General features: G+C 47.0%; 1 protein-coding gene across 2 annotated transcripts in view; it reads right to left on the bottom strand.

The window, feature by feature from the left end:
• The window catches only part of TULP4 (TUB like protein 4), a 179,338-nt gene that overhangs the window by 113,132 nt on the left and 50,416 nt on the right, over nucleotides 1–15,790 (bottom strand). For both annotated transcript variants that reach the window (XM_028508755.2, XM_036024938.1), the window contains exon 2: nucleotides 12,952–15,144. In XM_028508755.2, coding sequence (XP_028364556.1) covers nucleotides 12,952–13,203 — 252 coding nt within the window. In that variant the 5' untranslated portion in view covers nucleotides 13,204–15,144. The remainder of the gene's footprint in view (nucleotides 1–12,951; nucleotides 15,145–15,790) is intronic.

Raw genomic sequence — 15,790 nt, 5'->3', positions numbered from 1 at the left:
AAATCCAGAAGCCAAAAACCTGGTAAATTTGACTAGATAAAAAAGAAAAATTGTCCCCTGGCTGGTGTAGCTCAGTGGATTGAGCACTGGCCTGCGAACCCAAGGGTTGCTGCTTCTATTCCCACTCAGGGCACATGGCCGAGTTGTGGGCCAGGTCCTTGGTGAGGGTGCATGAGAGGCAACCGCACACTGATGTTTCTCTCCCTCTTTCTCTCTTCCTTCCCCTCTCTAAAAGTAAATAAATAAAATCTTTAAAAAATTGTAAACTTCCGTGTGGCAAAAACATAATAAGCAAAGTCAAAAGATAAATGACAAACTGAGAGAAAACATTTCTAACCCATATCACAAATATAAGACTAATATATCCCCAATAAACAAAGAACTTGCAAAATTTGAATAAGGCAAAGTGATTTAAAATCCCATAGAAAAATGGATAAAAGATGCAAATAGACAACTCATAAGGTATAAAAATGGTCCTTAAATATTTGAAACTTCACTTATAATAAACAATATCCAAATTAAAACTACACTAAGATGTCATTTCTTTTATTTTTTAAGTCTCACCTCCCCAGTATTTTATCACTGATGAGAGAGTGAGAGAGAAAGAAACATCGGTGTGAGAGACAAACACCGACAGGTTGCCTCCCACATATGTCCCAACCAGGGATCGAGCACAAAACCTAAGTATGTGCCCTGACCAGGGATGAAACCTGCAATCTTTTGGTGTATGGGATGACCAACCAAATGAGCCACCCAGCCAGGGCAAAGGTGTCATTTCTTATCCAGCAGGTTAGCAAAAGTTTAACAGCTTGATAATATTCTCCGCTGGTGAAGCTGTGGGAGAAAAGGATATTTTCATACATGGCTGGTGGGAATGCAAAATGGTTTAATCATTACGGAAGGGACTTTGGCAATATCTTAACAACGCTACGTGCATTTCCACACTTCAACATGGCAATCCCATTGCTAAGAGCATACCCTTCTGATATCTCCATCACGAAAACACATCCGCACAAATTATTCACTGCAGCATCATTTACATTACAAACTGAATTACAATCCCTAAGTATTTAAACTCGGAGACTGAACAAACTCTGGCGCACACACACAATTGGGTGCTGCGAGCCCAGAAAGAGGAGGAGGAAGCCTTGCGTGAGCTGACACGGAGTCACTGCCAGGTGTTCGGCGGGGAAAAAGTACAAAAACCCATACACGCACACGTGTATACACACACATGTATATACACACACATGTGTGTACACATACATATAAAACTAATACACTATTATATGTCGATTATATCTCAACAAAACGGGCAAAACAACACATATATTATGCTCTCTTTTGTCGACACGCACACACATGCACATTACAGAAGGTAAGAGAGAAAATAAACTAGAAAGGAATGAAGTAGCTACAAAATTGGTGGAAGGAATAAGGGAAGGAGTGTGAGCATATCTCCTTGTGTGTTTTTTTACTTTTTAGTGTATGTTAATGTTCCACATATTCAAAACATAAAATCGACAGGAAAGAAAAGAGGAAAAACCCAAAATCTGAAATAAAAATGAAACAAACACACCCAACTGCACTTCAAATAAACTCATTACCCACGCTGAAGCAGCAGAGAATGAATCTGAGCAACTGAAGACACCCCCACCTCACCAGGGACACCCGGCGCTGGGGGGAGAACTGCGGGCGGATTCTGAACTCTCGTCTTAGCTCAGGCCGCCCTAACACAATGCCATGACTGAGCAGCTTACACGGCCCGAATTTTATTTCTCACAGTTCTGGAAGCTGGAAGTCCAAAATCAAGGTGCCAGCAAGGCAGGTTCTATGATGAGGCTTTGGGACGGCCAGTGCCTCGCTGTGTGCCCACGTGCCCTCTTCACCGTGCGCTGGGGGCCAAGCACACCCTCTGGTGTCTCTCCTTCCAAAGGCGCCAACCCCGTCATGACAGCCTCACCCTCACACCCCACACCTACCCCTAACCACCGCCCACAGGGCCACCTCCAAACACCACCGCACTGGGGGCTGGAGCTTTGCACATGAATTCCAGGGAGACCAAGGTCCTTAGGATCTTTTCAGTACATTTGTCCTTAGTATTATTAGCATGGGTGAAGACATTCTGAAATTACTTTATGCGTGTTATGAGGATATGCAAACTATGTAAGAAAAACCCACAAATATGAAACGGGAAACCAAGGGGGTGGTTTGGAGTTGGAAATATTGGTGTAGACTCATGAATTCTAAAATAGACATACGTGCATGTGTACATGTACACACATACATGTTAATCACCCCCCAACTCCAAGTGTACCCTTCACTGTCTGCTCGGGAATAAACAGTGGAATTCAGTTAAGTGTTCCTCCTTGAAGGTGAGCACAATGTGACGTTTCCTTAGCAGAGGGCACTGGAGGGACACGCTGCAGGAAGACAAAGGGTTCTCTGCAGTGTCCAGGGGTCTTGGGGCTGGGCGATGCTGTGTGGGTGCGAACAAATCCAGTGCCACCTGCCCTAGCCACTGGCCCAAAACACATCCCCTCCTGTGACCAAGCGGCTTCGACCTGGTGACAACCTCCCCACAATGTACTAGACACAGAAACCAGAGCCCCTGACCACCGCCTGTACTCCAGCTGCCTCCGGCTGGAGGCTCGCGCTGAGCACTCATCCTCTGCCAGCCCTCCTCCTCAAAGGCCTACGTGACACTTTCACCGTGAGAGCCCTCTGCCCCTGGAACCCCCGCGCACCACACCACCAGCCGGTGGCCCCACCTACTGCTCCCCCCACACTCCGGAGGGCTGTTCATCTCTGGCCTCCAGACCAGCTCCAGTGTGGCTATCAGTGCTATTAAGATTAACTGTACCTTCTCTACTGAGATGATCTGACCCCTTCCAAGCTTGTCCTTCCTGGGGTCCTCTCCCTCAGCCCTAGCAAATCACAAAGACTTTCCTTATTTCTCAGAGTTACTCAACCTGCTGCACGGTCTCTGTCTCCTGAGTGGGCCAGACTTCTACGGTATGTATGTATGTGTATCTATAGGTATGTGTATACTGCTAGGGCCTAGTAGCAATGACACCCCAGAAACAATGAGCACGCCTGGAGGCCAGATCTTGGTTTCTAATACCGTATTCCTCCCACCAAGGAAAAATTTTAAAAAAGCATTTCTCCTTGGAGAAACGACTGTTGGCAGATCTGGGGCAGGGTGAGTACAGGATCAGGCTGGAACACACTGCTACGTCAGAAAGGGGCACCCCCAACGACTGGAGTGCATTAAAAGGACACATCAGCCAGAAGGGTCTTCTGATGGCCAAATCTGGAAAAACTGGAGCAAAACTGGGTATAAATAATTAAGTTATTAAGCACTGAAAAAAAGAGAAAACCGGTAAGTTCATACTGGTTAGGAAGGTGGGTGGATGGATAGATGGATGGATAGATGGACGGATAGGTAGCTGGATGCACAGATGAATAAATGAATGAACAGGGGACAATGGGGAGCTCATGTCCACCGGTCATGTTCTATGGAGGGAGTATTAAAGCTGAAAATCGCCATTCTGCAACCATTATAGTAAAGAAGGTTTCAAGCAAGAATCATCAACGGACAATAAATCTAGGGAGAAAAATTTTGATAAGGAACAGAATACCCGCATGGTTTTAAAGTGTCCTCCCACAGAAAACATTTGCCAGTGACAACTCTGATAAGGGGTTAATGTCTAAAATGTATAAAGAACTTATAAAACTCAACAATAAAAATCACGCAATTAGAAGATGGGCAAAGAACCTGAGTAGAAACCTCTCCAAAGAGGACACACAGATGGCCAACAGACATATTGGAGACGACAGCTTTCACACTCTTGTTTTTAAACTCTGAATAAAATACATTCCCCAAGTCTAAACATTAACTTACATGATCTGGAAAACAAAGCCACTAAACATTTATTTCTGCTACTGAGTTTACAAAATATACCTTAATGATGATGTTGTTTCCAAGGTTATTTCCTATTTTAAAGATCTGACGAACAAATACTTCTTTAAACTCTAAAAATTTCAGAAGCTTAAGAACCACATGACTTCCCTCACATGTGGGATACACCACTGAAACTCACAGACACAGACAACGGCATGGCGGCCGCCGGAGGGAAGGAGGTGGGGAGGGTGGCGAAGGGTAAAGGCAGCCATACGTGCGGTGATGAAGATGAGCTGACTTTGGGTGGGGACACACAATACAACATACAGATCATCTCTCATAGAAATGGACACTTGAAACCTATATGATCTTATTAGCCAATGCCACCCCAATAATTTTAATTTAAAAAATTTCAAAGCAAAGGAAGAGAAGAATAGAGCCAATACAGACAGTACTGGTGTTTGTTTTGAATTCTGTTAAGATTACATACAGGAAGGAGACAGAAGTATGGGAAGTAAGCTTGAACAGGAGGATTATTTCAGAATAAATAAAGGTCCCTAGGACAAGATAATTTCCTCTATATTTTAGTAGATCAAATCTATCTAGGCCAAGTGATAAAAACACAAATGCCAGTAAGAATTCCATGAAACAGCAACAAGGAGGAAGAGAAACCAGATGTAGGTTGCCAGAAGGTACAATAAAAACACCCAGCAGTGCAATGCTGGGCAAAACACACGGGCGTGTGTTAGTTTTGGATCTTCAGAGTCCAGCGTGTGGGCGGAGCCAATCAGAAAACCCAAACTGCCGCACAGGGCAGATGCCCTGCTCTCGCTGCCTCCCTCCCCTCCCTCCCCTCCCTACCCCACCCCAGGCCATGCCCTGAAGAGACGGCCTGCACCAACGTTAGACAAAAACCTCCGGTTAGAATGCGACCTGCCCTGCGCAGTGCGCTGCGGCCCCATTTCCGCATCATGCCAGAGGGCCCCTCTGTTGAAGGAGGACTAGACGGCTCCGTCTAGTGCACACCTGAGCCCGTGAGTCAGGTCCTGTGGACCAGGATGGAGGTAGGCAGGATGAGCAAGCTCTCCTTAAGACGAGCCGAGAATGCCTTGCAGGTATGGAGGTGACACAGGTGAGGTGCCTAGCATCCCAGAATCCCAAACCTGTAATAACACTGGTAGCACGAGCCCCGCCTCCTTTCCAGCTGGAACACCTCGAACCCTGCTTCTAACTCCTCACCTGCCTCCTGCCTCACACTCCATCCCCACGTCTGCGATCAAGAGGCCATTTCTCAGCAGAGCGGCCATGGCTCTACTGTTTCAGCCAAAAAAAAAAAAAAAAAAAAAAAAAAGGCAGATGACAGCGAGTGTAGTAACAATCAAAGAAGAACTAAGAAAATGAGCTGTATCTTGCAGTCACTGCAAGCAGGTTAGGAGGCAGGTGTCGCGTTCCCATGTAGATAAGGTAACCGTGCACAGAGAAATACGTGACTTGTCCCAGCCCATAAAGTGGGGGGGGGGGAGGGTTAACTCAAACCCAAGCGGTCTGGTTCAAGAAGAATCCATAGGTTCCCCTATTAATAAATCGCAAGCAGACGCTAGAGTCAGGGAAGTATTTATTTGCGCAGGACTTCAATAACAACCTCATCCATCCCCATTCTGACACGGCGCAGCTGAAAGCTGCTTCCCCAGGAGGCTGTCACCGAAGAAATTCCTGCCTCGTGCCCTCATCCCTCTCTCACCCTTGCCATCAAATACACACCCAAAAGACAGTGTTTTCCGTGTGTTCAAGTTACTTTCAGACATAATTTATTTCTATGAGGGAAAAAAATTAAATTACTAAATAAAAAAGAACAATGCTATTATTTTGACAAATTCTCTTTTCCAAATAAAATATCACTCTATCATATTCTGGTTCTGTCTAGGGAAATAAATCTACTTTCAATGCCCTTAAGAACCTTTTAAAATATCTTAACAGGAGAATTCTCATTTAAGATATCAAAATAAAGATGACTCCCATCCTTCTCTCAGACACCCTCACAAGGAGCATGAAGACAAGCACAAAACCGCCTTCAAGGGCACCCAAGCCGCAGCACGGAAGCCAGGAAATGGGTGAGCGGGGCTGGCTTCACGGAGCGCAGTGAGGCCCGAGCGCCTGCAGAGAGGTGCCCAGCAGGAGCCAGCCTGGAAGGCTCGGGAATGAGGTTCCAGTTCTGGAGGAGGCGGAGGCTGGGCTCAGACCAGCAGGTCTGGCGGGAAGCTGCTCACAGAACAGGCTAGCCCCGGCACCCACACAGCTGGACGGCGCTCAGAGCCACAACAACTGCAACATAATCGGGCAATTATTCCCCACAGCACCTGACACCGAAGGCTCATTCCCCCGGCAGAATGGCCCACAGAACCCAGCCTCGGGGACACTGGGCACAGCAAAGGCTGTGACAAGAATGAAAACAGAGGTGATTTTCTGAGACGTTAAGAGTGCAGAATCTGAGGGGTTCCTGGGTTCGGTCTCGGCCCTGTCGATTGGGAGAGATGTGCTACCTTGGACAGGCTGCCAAACGTCTCTGCACCTCGGTTTCCTAGTCTATAAAATGACAGGTTCAGCCCTGGACGGTGTGGCTCAATTGGTGGGAGCACTGGCCTGTAACCAAAGAGTTGTGGGTTCGATTCCCGGTCAGAGCACATAATACCTAGGTTGCAGGTCTGATCCCTGGCCTGGGCTCATGTGATCCCTGGTCCAGAAATGTGTAGGAGGCAACCAACTGATGTTTCTCTCTCACATCAATGTTTCTCTCTCCCCTTCCTCTCTCTCTAAAAGCAATGAAAAAAAATGTCCTCAGGTGGGAATAAAAATAAATTTAAAAATAAATAGGTTCAAAGTCACCGAGTTGGTGTCAGGATTAAGTGAGTTACAGCTCTTAGAACGGTGTCTAACAACAGGAGGGACTCAGTGAGCATGAGCTGCGCCCCCCCCCCCCCGTCCTATCACTACCTCCCCTCAGCGCATGCACGCGCACACACACACACACACACACACACACACCCCTGCCCTGCACCCTCAGAACGCTGGCAGCAAGAGCAAACCCGCAGGCGTGGGACTGGAAGGGCCTCATCTAGAAAAACTGAACCACCGTGAAGAACCATGCTTGGACACGCTGACGTTTGGCAGTCAGCAACAAGACAGCCGGTTCTCCCCCCAGTACTCCACAACAAAGCCCCTAAGCTGAAACCCACCCCCCCAAACATAGACAACAGTGCCAAACAGCTTTACAGTACATGACTTTCAAACATCACCACAAGATTTCAGAATATCTAGGAAAAAGATCAGATGCCAAAACTTCAATTATTTTAAAAAGGTCACACGTAAAGGACTTCGAATAATAATAGTAAGTGGCCAATTTGACGAAGTTCTCCTAAGGTCTGGGCACTGCTCTAAATGCTTACATGCGGTAACTCAGTTAACCATTACATCAAACCGTACATGGGGAAAGTACTATTTATAAACCCAGCTCACAAATGAGATGATTATAATACAGAGAAATTAAATAACGTACTTAAAGCTAGGTCTCAAACAGAGTCTGGTCTGAACTCGTGACCATGCCTTTCAAGAATAATTTTCTGCAGGTTTGAAGATTATAAAAAAAAATGTCTTCAAAATTCTGAAGGAACCCACCTAGAAATTGATCCCTAGTCAAACAAGCAACCAAGCATGAGGCAGAATTAGACACACGCTGGCTCTTCAACAACATGGGAGTCGGGGCTCCGCCCCCCTCGAAGCCAAAGATCTGCATGTGACGTAAATCAGCCCTCCACACACAGGGATTCCCTACAGCAGATCAAAAATACATACGAGGGGGGGCCCCAAGAAAACCCTGGAATATAAAAAACCGTGTGTTTATTCTTACACGTTGAAACTTCAGTCCCCTTCCAAGGACTCTCCATTTGATGCAATGCAGCTTCCAAGACATTTTCTCTACTGCCCAAAGCAGTTTTTGAATTCATCAATTTTGATGGCTTTTAGTGCTTCTACCACGTGTTTCACCTCTTCCAATCCGTAAAATGTTTCCCTTTGAGGACCTTTTCCATCCCGGGAAACAAAAAAATAAAGTCCCTGGGGGTGAGATCGGATGAATAGGGAGGGTGGGGCACAAGGATCATGCCATTTTTGGTTAAAAATTGCTCAACACTCAGCATAGTGCGGGCAGGTGCGCTTGTAAACCACCCATCACAAAATGGGAAAGCACTTCAAAAAAAAACTCACTGCAGTCGAATGCAGCCTCTCACAACAACGCCAACTGGCACACTGCTACAGATGGGATCCTAGAACACTCACCCGGCCAGGAAGCCTGGACTACAAGGGGCCCTCCCTCCGGAAGGTAATTCTGCTTTTTTTCTTTTTGGTTCTCCCTTGTACAAGTCTTAAAACTCATGACTTACGAATTGTTTCTTAGATCCTGAAGAGTACAAGTATGCTGCAACCAAAAAGAATCTGTTAAACCAAGAAGGAAAAAGACACAAGATACAAAAAATAAGGGATCCAGCAGAAATAAGGGACAAAGGAATTCCCGAGATGATGGTAACAGGCAGCTCAGGAAGTCAGCTGCACACAGGCCCGCTGGCTGGGGCCCGCTGGCTGGGGCCCGCTGGGGAACCAACCCAGGGAGAGCAGGAGGGCAAAGGACTCCAAGGTGGAAGTCTCCAGGAAAATAACAAACAGAACTGACAAATCATCTTACTGATGTGAATGTGTAGAAATATACTGAAGATACAGGAAGACTCACAATAGGTAAAGAAATGAAACCACTGCAAAAAAACCCAAAACAGAACAAAACACAATTTTTATCATGAGGAAAAAAAAGTTGAATAATAAAGGAAATATAGCCATAGTACTCTACTTGGTTCAACTAGGCATGATGTTGGCACTGTTTAAAAAATGTAAATACTAATTATGAGCTAACCAATTATTACAACAGAGTGATGCTGGGACGATCAGGTGTAGCAGGGCAGAGTCAGGCTGAATGACTTAGGAAGAAGAGAGTCGAATCTCCACTTCCCAAGACAGGAAAGCAGTCACAATAGCCCAAATCCCAAAACTGATTAATTGAAAAGATAATGAAAAAAATATAAGCCCTTGGGAGAAGGCAGACAGGAAGGGAATCACAGTTAGAACATTGCTATTTTTCATTATTAGCATTTATTCTGTGTGTAAGTATTACTATGATAAAAATTAACTCACACTACTGAGCTTCGGTATAAAAACAGATTAAATCACTTTAGGTGAAACAAAATTCTGACCTTAATATACTGAAATACTCCTATCTCTTCCTCTCCGCTAGGCCCGTTCCCTAATCAGAATAAGAGTTGATAAAACACATTTAAATGATCTGTTTCTCAACACCTTCCATCTATTAATAACTGGCTACACTCTTGCCTCAAGAGTCTAGCTAGGCGCATTCATACACTACCACAGAATCATGCTGGCTAATGTTTACAGGCGTCTCGAAAAGTATTATAGCAATAATAAACTAAAGACATCAGCGCTATCAACTCTCAGATATCCATGATCGTGGGTAAATGCACTGAATTGAATAGTAACTTTTATACTCACTTTCGATTCTTCTAATACTTCCATTTGAACACAAGTCCTCTAAGTCCTCGAATGCAGCCCAAACCAAAAGCATCGCCTTCTCTCACCCCACGAACATTTATTGTTGCTGTTTTCTTACCACGACCACTCAGAGTTCAGACCAGCTTCGCCCTGCACTACCCTCCAATTCCTCGCCAAACCCGCAACTGTCCGAAACCCACCCCTCGGTCCCTCATGACTGCTCCTGGGCCCATTATGGTCCACCTCCTTTGAAGCGGTGTCTCCCAGAATGAGAAACACTCAGACATGACCTGAAACCTGGGTCTGCCATCTTTGTCACCCAGCTCACATGCGTCTTGGACAACTTCCATAACGTCCCTGAAAGTCAGGTTCTTCAAAGGCACAGCAGGGACAATAAAACAAAACTGTAGAGAGCTGTTATGAGGGTTAAACAAAATAACACACATAAAGCACCTAGAAAATCGTGGCCATATAACTTCTGGCAACGGTTAGCAGTGGCAGCAGCATTATCTCCAGGCAACCCGCAATAACCATCCTCCCACAGGCAGGTCGGCTGGGCAGGACAGCTCCTTCTTCGCCGCTGTGACACCAAAAAGCCCAGCCGTGTTCAGCCTCACGTGGGCTCTCACTGTTTACAGAACCGAAGGGATTTTAAGATCTAGCTCGTGCTCCACGCCCTCCACCCAGCACCACCTCCTGAAAGATTTGTGGTGAAAATCGTCACCCTTAATTCCTCCAATAACCCAGAGCTTTCTTTCTGTACTTAAATGAAATGCAAATGCAGAACGAGACATCCAGGTCCACACCTCACCTTCCCTGCTGGGCTATGGACTCCATGAGGCAAAATCCATGACTTATCCTGCCCCGCGGTGGCAGAAGCACATACATTCGGCACACATGTCAGAGATGCAATCAATTATCTGCTGACTGCCTGTGTGTTAAAATCTTAAGTGTGAAACAAATAAAAAAAAAAAAACATTGTTTCTGGCTTCCTAAGTCAGACTGGTAACTATAATTAAGGGTATTATTAACGGTATTATAAGGGTTAAGAGGTGCTTTAACATCACTATGTACATGGCATTTGGCATTTTCAAAGCTCTATCAAAAATACATTCTCATAGATTCCCACAACAACTCTGAAATGAAGGAATTATCATTTCAGTTGAACCGTCAGTAAACTAACGACTTACCCAGGACCACCCCAACCATGTGAGTGACAGAGCTAGAACTCCATGGAACAGAGACATAGGAAACAGGGAATGGGCGGAGAGGGGGGTGGTGCAGAAAACGGGTCATTGCCACAGGAAATAAAACGTGGTTCTCCCTTACAGACGTCACTACGACACAAGCCTACTAAAATTCACTTTTTACGAAGAATGTATTAGAAGACGAAAAATTTGCAGTGACTTTTCAGTGGCTTTAATACAAAATTAGCCAAATCTTCTCACTCGAATTAGTGTACAGATCCTTATATATGTTAAAACCCTGTATAAATGTTTTAAAATCCACAGTGGTTTTCAAATCTCTCCTAAGTTTAAGAAGGTTGATTTTCACCAAACACAGTGATGCAGAGACAGGACCAGGCCTGGCCATCCCCAGTAGCTCTGCGTGTTCTAGAAGGAAGGCGAACCACAGAAAGGAAGGCGAACCACAGGAAGGAGGGCAAACCACAGGAAGGAGTTCAAGGCCAAATCCAGGTTTTCAGACTTATCGTGAACACAACAGAAACCTAAGATTCAACTGCAAAAGAGAACATTATCACCTAGAAATTTCCACTCTTTGTGGAATTGTGACATATGTCATACAGTGTTTCTAGGAAAGAGAAAAAAGATAAAGTACATTAAAATTTAACAACTATTTTAACACTCGAGAAACTAAATATAAATATATACTCTAAGCAGAGCCCTCCACAACAGGTTAAGCAGCAGAGCTTAAGACCAAAGACCCATGAAGATGCGGGAGGAGAGAGAGGGAGGCAGGTCCCAGGTATCACTCAGAAGTCGGATACAGAGGGCACCGCGTCTAGTAACTGGACTGGGAAAAGGGGGCGGCAGAGTGACCTCTGTGTTGTGGCCTCACTGGCTGGCTGCTCCGGGGAGAAGACAGAGGGTGAAGCAGGTCTGGTGGCTGAAGGGGCAGCAGGAAAGCGAGTTCTCTTGGGCGACCTGCAGTTTGAGATGCCTCGTAACTGACATCCAGTTCTGTATTCAAAGGGCAAGCTGAAGAATGGGGTCTGGGATGAGAGTGTGAAGGCAAGTGGGAGATGCAGAGTTGGGAATCATAGGGTACAGGTAGATTCGAAACCAGCTTAGCCCACCTAGAAAAAGATGCACGCCTGGGGCCCCCGGCACTTAAAAGGGAGGTGGAGGGATGAAAGGCGGAGAGCATAAAGGTACGAGGAAAATCCAAAGAGGGTGGCATCCTGGAAAGCAAGAGGAAGTGACATTTCAACTCCACCGAATGCCACCCTACATCAACTGCAACCCAGTGAGTGACCTAGGGGTTTACAGCAATGTGACGTCACTGGGAACGCGACCATTTCACGCTGAGGGGTAGGGGGAAAGCCATACTGAAGTGGGTTAATGAGTTACAGATAATTAAAATAAATGACATTTAAAGACCGTGAGGTGAGGAAGACCACAAGAGCGGACAATCTTCCAGTAAGTTTACCAACCCACACAGCAGATAACTGTCGTTGCCAGCACACCCACAGAAGGCTGCTCAGAGCACAAGGGGCAAGCAGGGGTGGGGAGCAACGGAGGAAGAAACTGGGCCGGGAAGCCTTCTCAGAGAAGAAGTGGCCAAATCCAAGAATCCAGGTGAGACCATTCCTACAGGGACATGTCCCTGTGATATGATGAGATCAGTTCTCCCACCAAACATACATGACCACCTATCTGCTCCTAAGTAAAGGCCATCCCCTTAAATAAAAAACCAGTACTAGCCACGACTCACTTGCACAATAGCAGCAGTATCCGTAAGAAATCGTTTTCCAAAAGAAAGCGAGTCCTGAGTTTTGCAGCTGTGACATCAGGTCATCGGAGCCGACATCACAGCCGAGCCCTGCCCGAAGGCCGGGGCCCATTCCCGACCCCCAGCAGTCCCCCACTGGATGCCGCAGGGCACGTCAGGCGGCACATCAGGTGGGAGGAACGTGGGGTTTGCTCACGGCGGTGGAGCGGGGTGAAGGTTTGGTAGCTATGCAATGGGCACTGTATCTGCCCTAGAACTTTCCCACCAAAACCAAAGACAGAAGTCACACTCTGCCAAGTCTCACCTGGTGGCAAATCTAAGAAACTGAAGCCAAGTAAGTTCTGAGTCCACGGAAGGGAGCGGGGTGGGGGGGGGGTGGGGGCGCTGGAGGGCTGGGAGGGGGCCAGAATGCGCGAAACCACCTGGAGAAATGATGACCAAACACAGTGAAAGGAAACCCGGCTCACCTCGCTGTTGTGGCCCCGCAGGTTGAAGTTAATTCTCTGCGGCGTGTTCCTGTCCCGGCGGCAGTGGCTGGAGGTGAAGGTCACGCCCACGACGCCCCGGCCGTTCCCCGTGGCCAGCCAGCCCTCCTCGTAGTAGCGCCTCCGGCACACGGGCTTCTCCTTCTCGCTCTTGGGGACGCGCCCCTTCCAGGACAGGCAGAGGATGTTGGAGTCACTGCAGAGGACCGGCCCCTGTTCCACCGCTGCATACATGCTTCTTTTCAGTGAACTGTTTTACTTAAAAAAGTAATGCTGGATGCCAAAAAAAGTTAAATCAATTCCTTTCATTGATTTATTCTATTTTTGTGGTTGGCTTGCGTTGTTTTCCCTGACCCCCGTTAGTTAAGATTGACCTGGATCTAATTAGAAGGTCAGCATTTTACAAAGATCCACCAAATGCATAGTGAAAAAATTCCTCTATAAAAGATGATGGCAGTCTGGTAAGAAAAGGTGATGCTTAAAAAAACGTGGGGTCCCCTCTCAGTTCAAGTCCTTAGAGGAACAGTGGGCTGACCCTCTGGAGAAAGAGCGTCGTCAATATGTGGTGATCAAGGAACCGAGTTTTCTTCTTTTCCCTCGACGTGGTTATTCTCCTTCAGCCTGAGGTTCCATTTAGTGTAACGTGATTCCAGAGACCAAGGGTTGCAAATACATAGATTTCAAGTAACTTAAGGCTTTAAGAATCCCTCGAGCTGGAATTTTCTCTTCAAAAGCTCAGATGCAGACACAGAACAGGGATCATCCTCTTCCTGACGCCATCCTCTGGCATGCTTTCTCCGCAAATGTCTGCTGCTAAAGCTGAGAAAGATTGCATAAAGGGGGGAAAAGGCACACGACCGTGCAAAACCACCAGAGTTCGTGCGGACGGCAATCCACGCTCAGGAGAGAAGACGCCTTTCCCACTCTTCAGAGCCCAAAACGTCCCACCTCGGGGCGCAGCCGGGCCTCCCGGCGGGTCACCGTGTCCCAGGGGGCGCTGGGCTCTATCTGACCGCCGCTCCGCAGGCCCACGGGGCCCTCGGTGCCATGGAGGTGGAGAGGGGGGAAGGCCCTCCACTCCGCAGAGCCGGAACGGTCCAAAGCCCTGACAATGGTCCAGGCGTTTGCCTCAGGTAAAGCCTCGCTGCAGGATTTTGTCTGTCTCCTTCCTCCCTTCCCCAGTCTAACTTCTCCCCTTTCTGCTTCTAAACATCACGTCTTTTTTCATCGTGAAGGAAATAAAAACTAAACTCAGACTTAAGTCCACCAAGTAATCCTCCCCTTACATATGCAAGTCTTCCTGGACCCCACAGAAAAGAGATCCCCTTCAAACAGAAACACAAGCAGCACAGGTTGGGCTGGGTTCTCCCCCACGTTCTGCTGATGGCCCTGTCCAGCTCACATTCAGAGAATGCTTCCAAAGTCCACACGGACAGAACAGGGAAAAGAAGCTTTGCCTGGATGTTCCTTGATGTTTTGTAACGACTGGCTTCCACTGCTACCTAAGATATTATCCTACACAGGAAAAAAAAAAGGGAAATAATAAATTAAAATTTTGCGGACACAGTCAACTGAGAAGGGCAAAGGAACCGGGTCACTGCTCTGGCTTGTCCCGTCAAACCTGAACCGCCTCTCCTCCGGTCACATCCTTCCGGTAACGGTCGCCTGTCAGTCCAGGACTGTCAAGTCTGTCCGAGTCACCAGGTCCACGGAAAAATAAGGTGCGGAAACCAAGGCCTGGTCCCCCCCTGCAGTGTGTGAACTCTCACTCCTCTCTTCGTCACTGTCTCACTTAGCTCCTTCTTTAAACTGGACAGGTATTTCTGAGGCTTGATCTGTGCAAGGTTTTTTTTTTTCCTTCTTTTTGAAACTTTCTTTACCCGTGAAGACCACATGGAGAACTGGCCATCACTGATGCATTTTTCTCCCTGGGCTCCTGGGCCCGGCGGTGTCAAGTTGCTCCATCTGATTCTTAAATTAACTTTCATTAGTTGTGAAATGCTTCAGGTGTGCACTGGAACGAGCCTGTCTCCTTGAATGAGTGTGTGTGCATAGAGGGGTTTTAAACGTACACAGACACACGCTCCTCAGCGGGTGTACAAAGGGTCTGCTTTCCCGGTCGTTTCAGGAACCGCCTGATGACTCACAGCTTGCAGGCCCTGGAGTCTTACGAATCTGTAAAACAGAACAGATATAAAAAAAAAACTTAAAAATGCTGAAGAATAAAGCTTTCAACAGAATGATCGCTATAACTGAAATTGGAGACCCACCTCTATACTCACGTATACCGAACGGAGCTAGTGACTGGTAAAATTCAAGTAGCAGGAGGGTCTGCCTCGCCGACTTAGAGACGATGCACAACACAGGTCTGCATGCCATGTGCTGTTTATCAGACCTGCCAGTAGCTGGGGATATCTGAACGAAATCACGTCTCCGCTCTCCCACGGCTTACCGTCCTTTCTAAGACTCTGGGCCCTGCATGTGCAACTTGACCCCTCGTTCCGGTTAAGCCAGCAACACCCCAAAGAAGACTGAAGAGGCTCAGGCAAATTACCTGAACTGGTTTTTTCATCATCAGTAAAAGATACTCCCCAAACTCACAAGGCGGCCAGGGCCCTTAAAACCCCTCCATCTCTGACTGGGGCCAGGTCCCAGAGCAAAGCACAGCTGTTTTCTCAGCTTTTAAACTGCCTAGTAGCAATCAAGTGCTACGAAATCTACCTCCAGCACATCCACCTTCTCCTCCTTCCCACTGCCTTCAGTCCAGACCTGCACCCCACACAAAAACGCCAGCAACTCAATCCTTAACTACCCCACATCA

The sequence above is a fragment of the Phyllostomus discolor genome, chromosome 4 (genome assembly GCF_004126475.2).
Source record: "Phyllostomus discolor isolate MPI-MPIP mPhyDis1 chromosome 4, mPhyDis1.pri.v3, whole genome shotgun sequence".
NCBI classification, from domain to species: domain Eukaryota; kingdom Metazoa; phylum Chordata; class Mammalia; order Chiroptera; family Phyllostomidae; genus Phyllostomus; species Phyllostomus discolor.
This window is presented reverse-complemented; position numbering and strand designations above follow the sequence as displayed.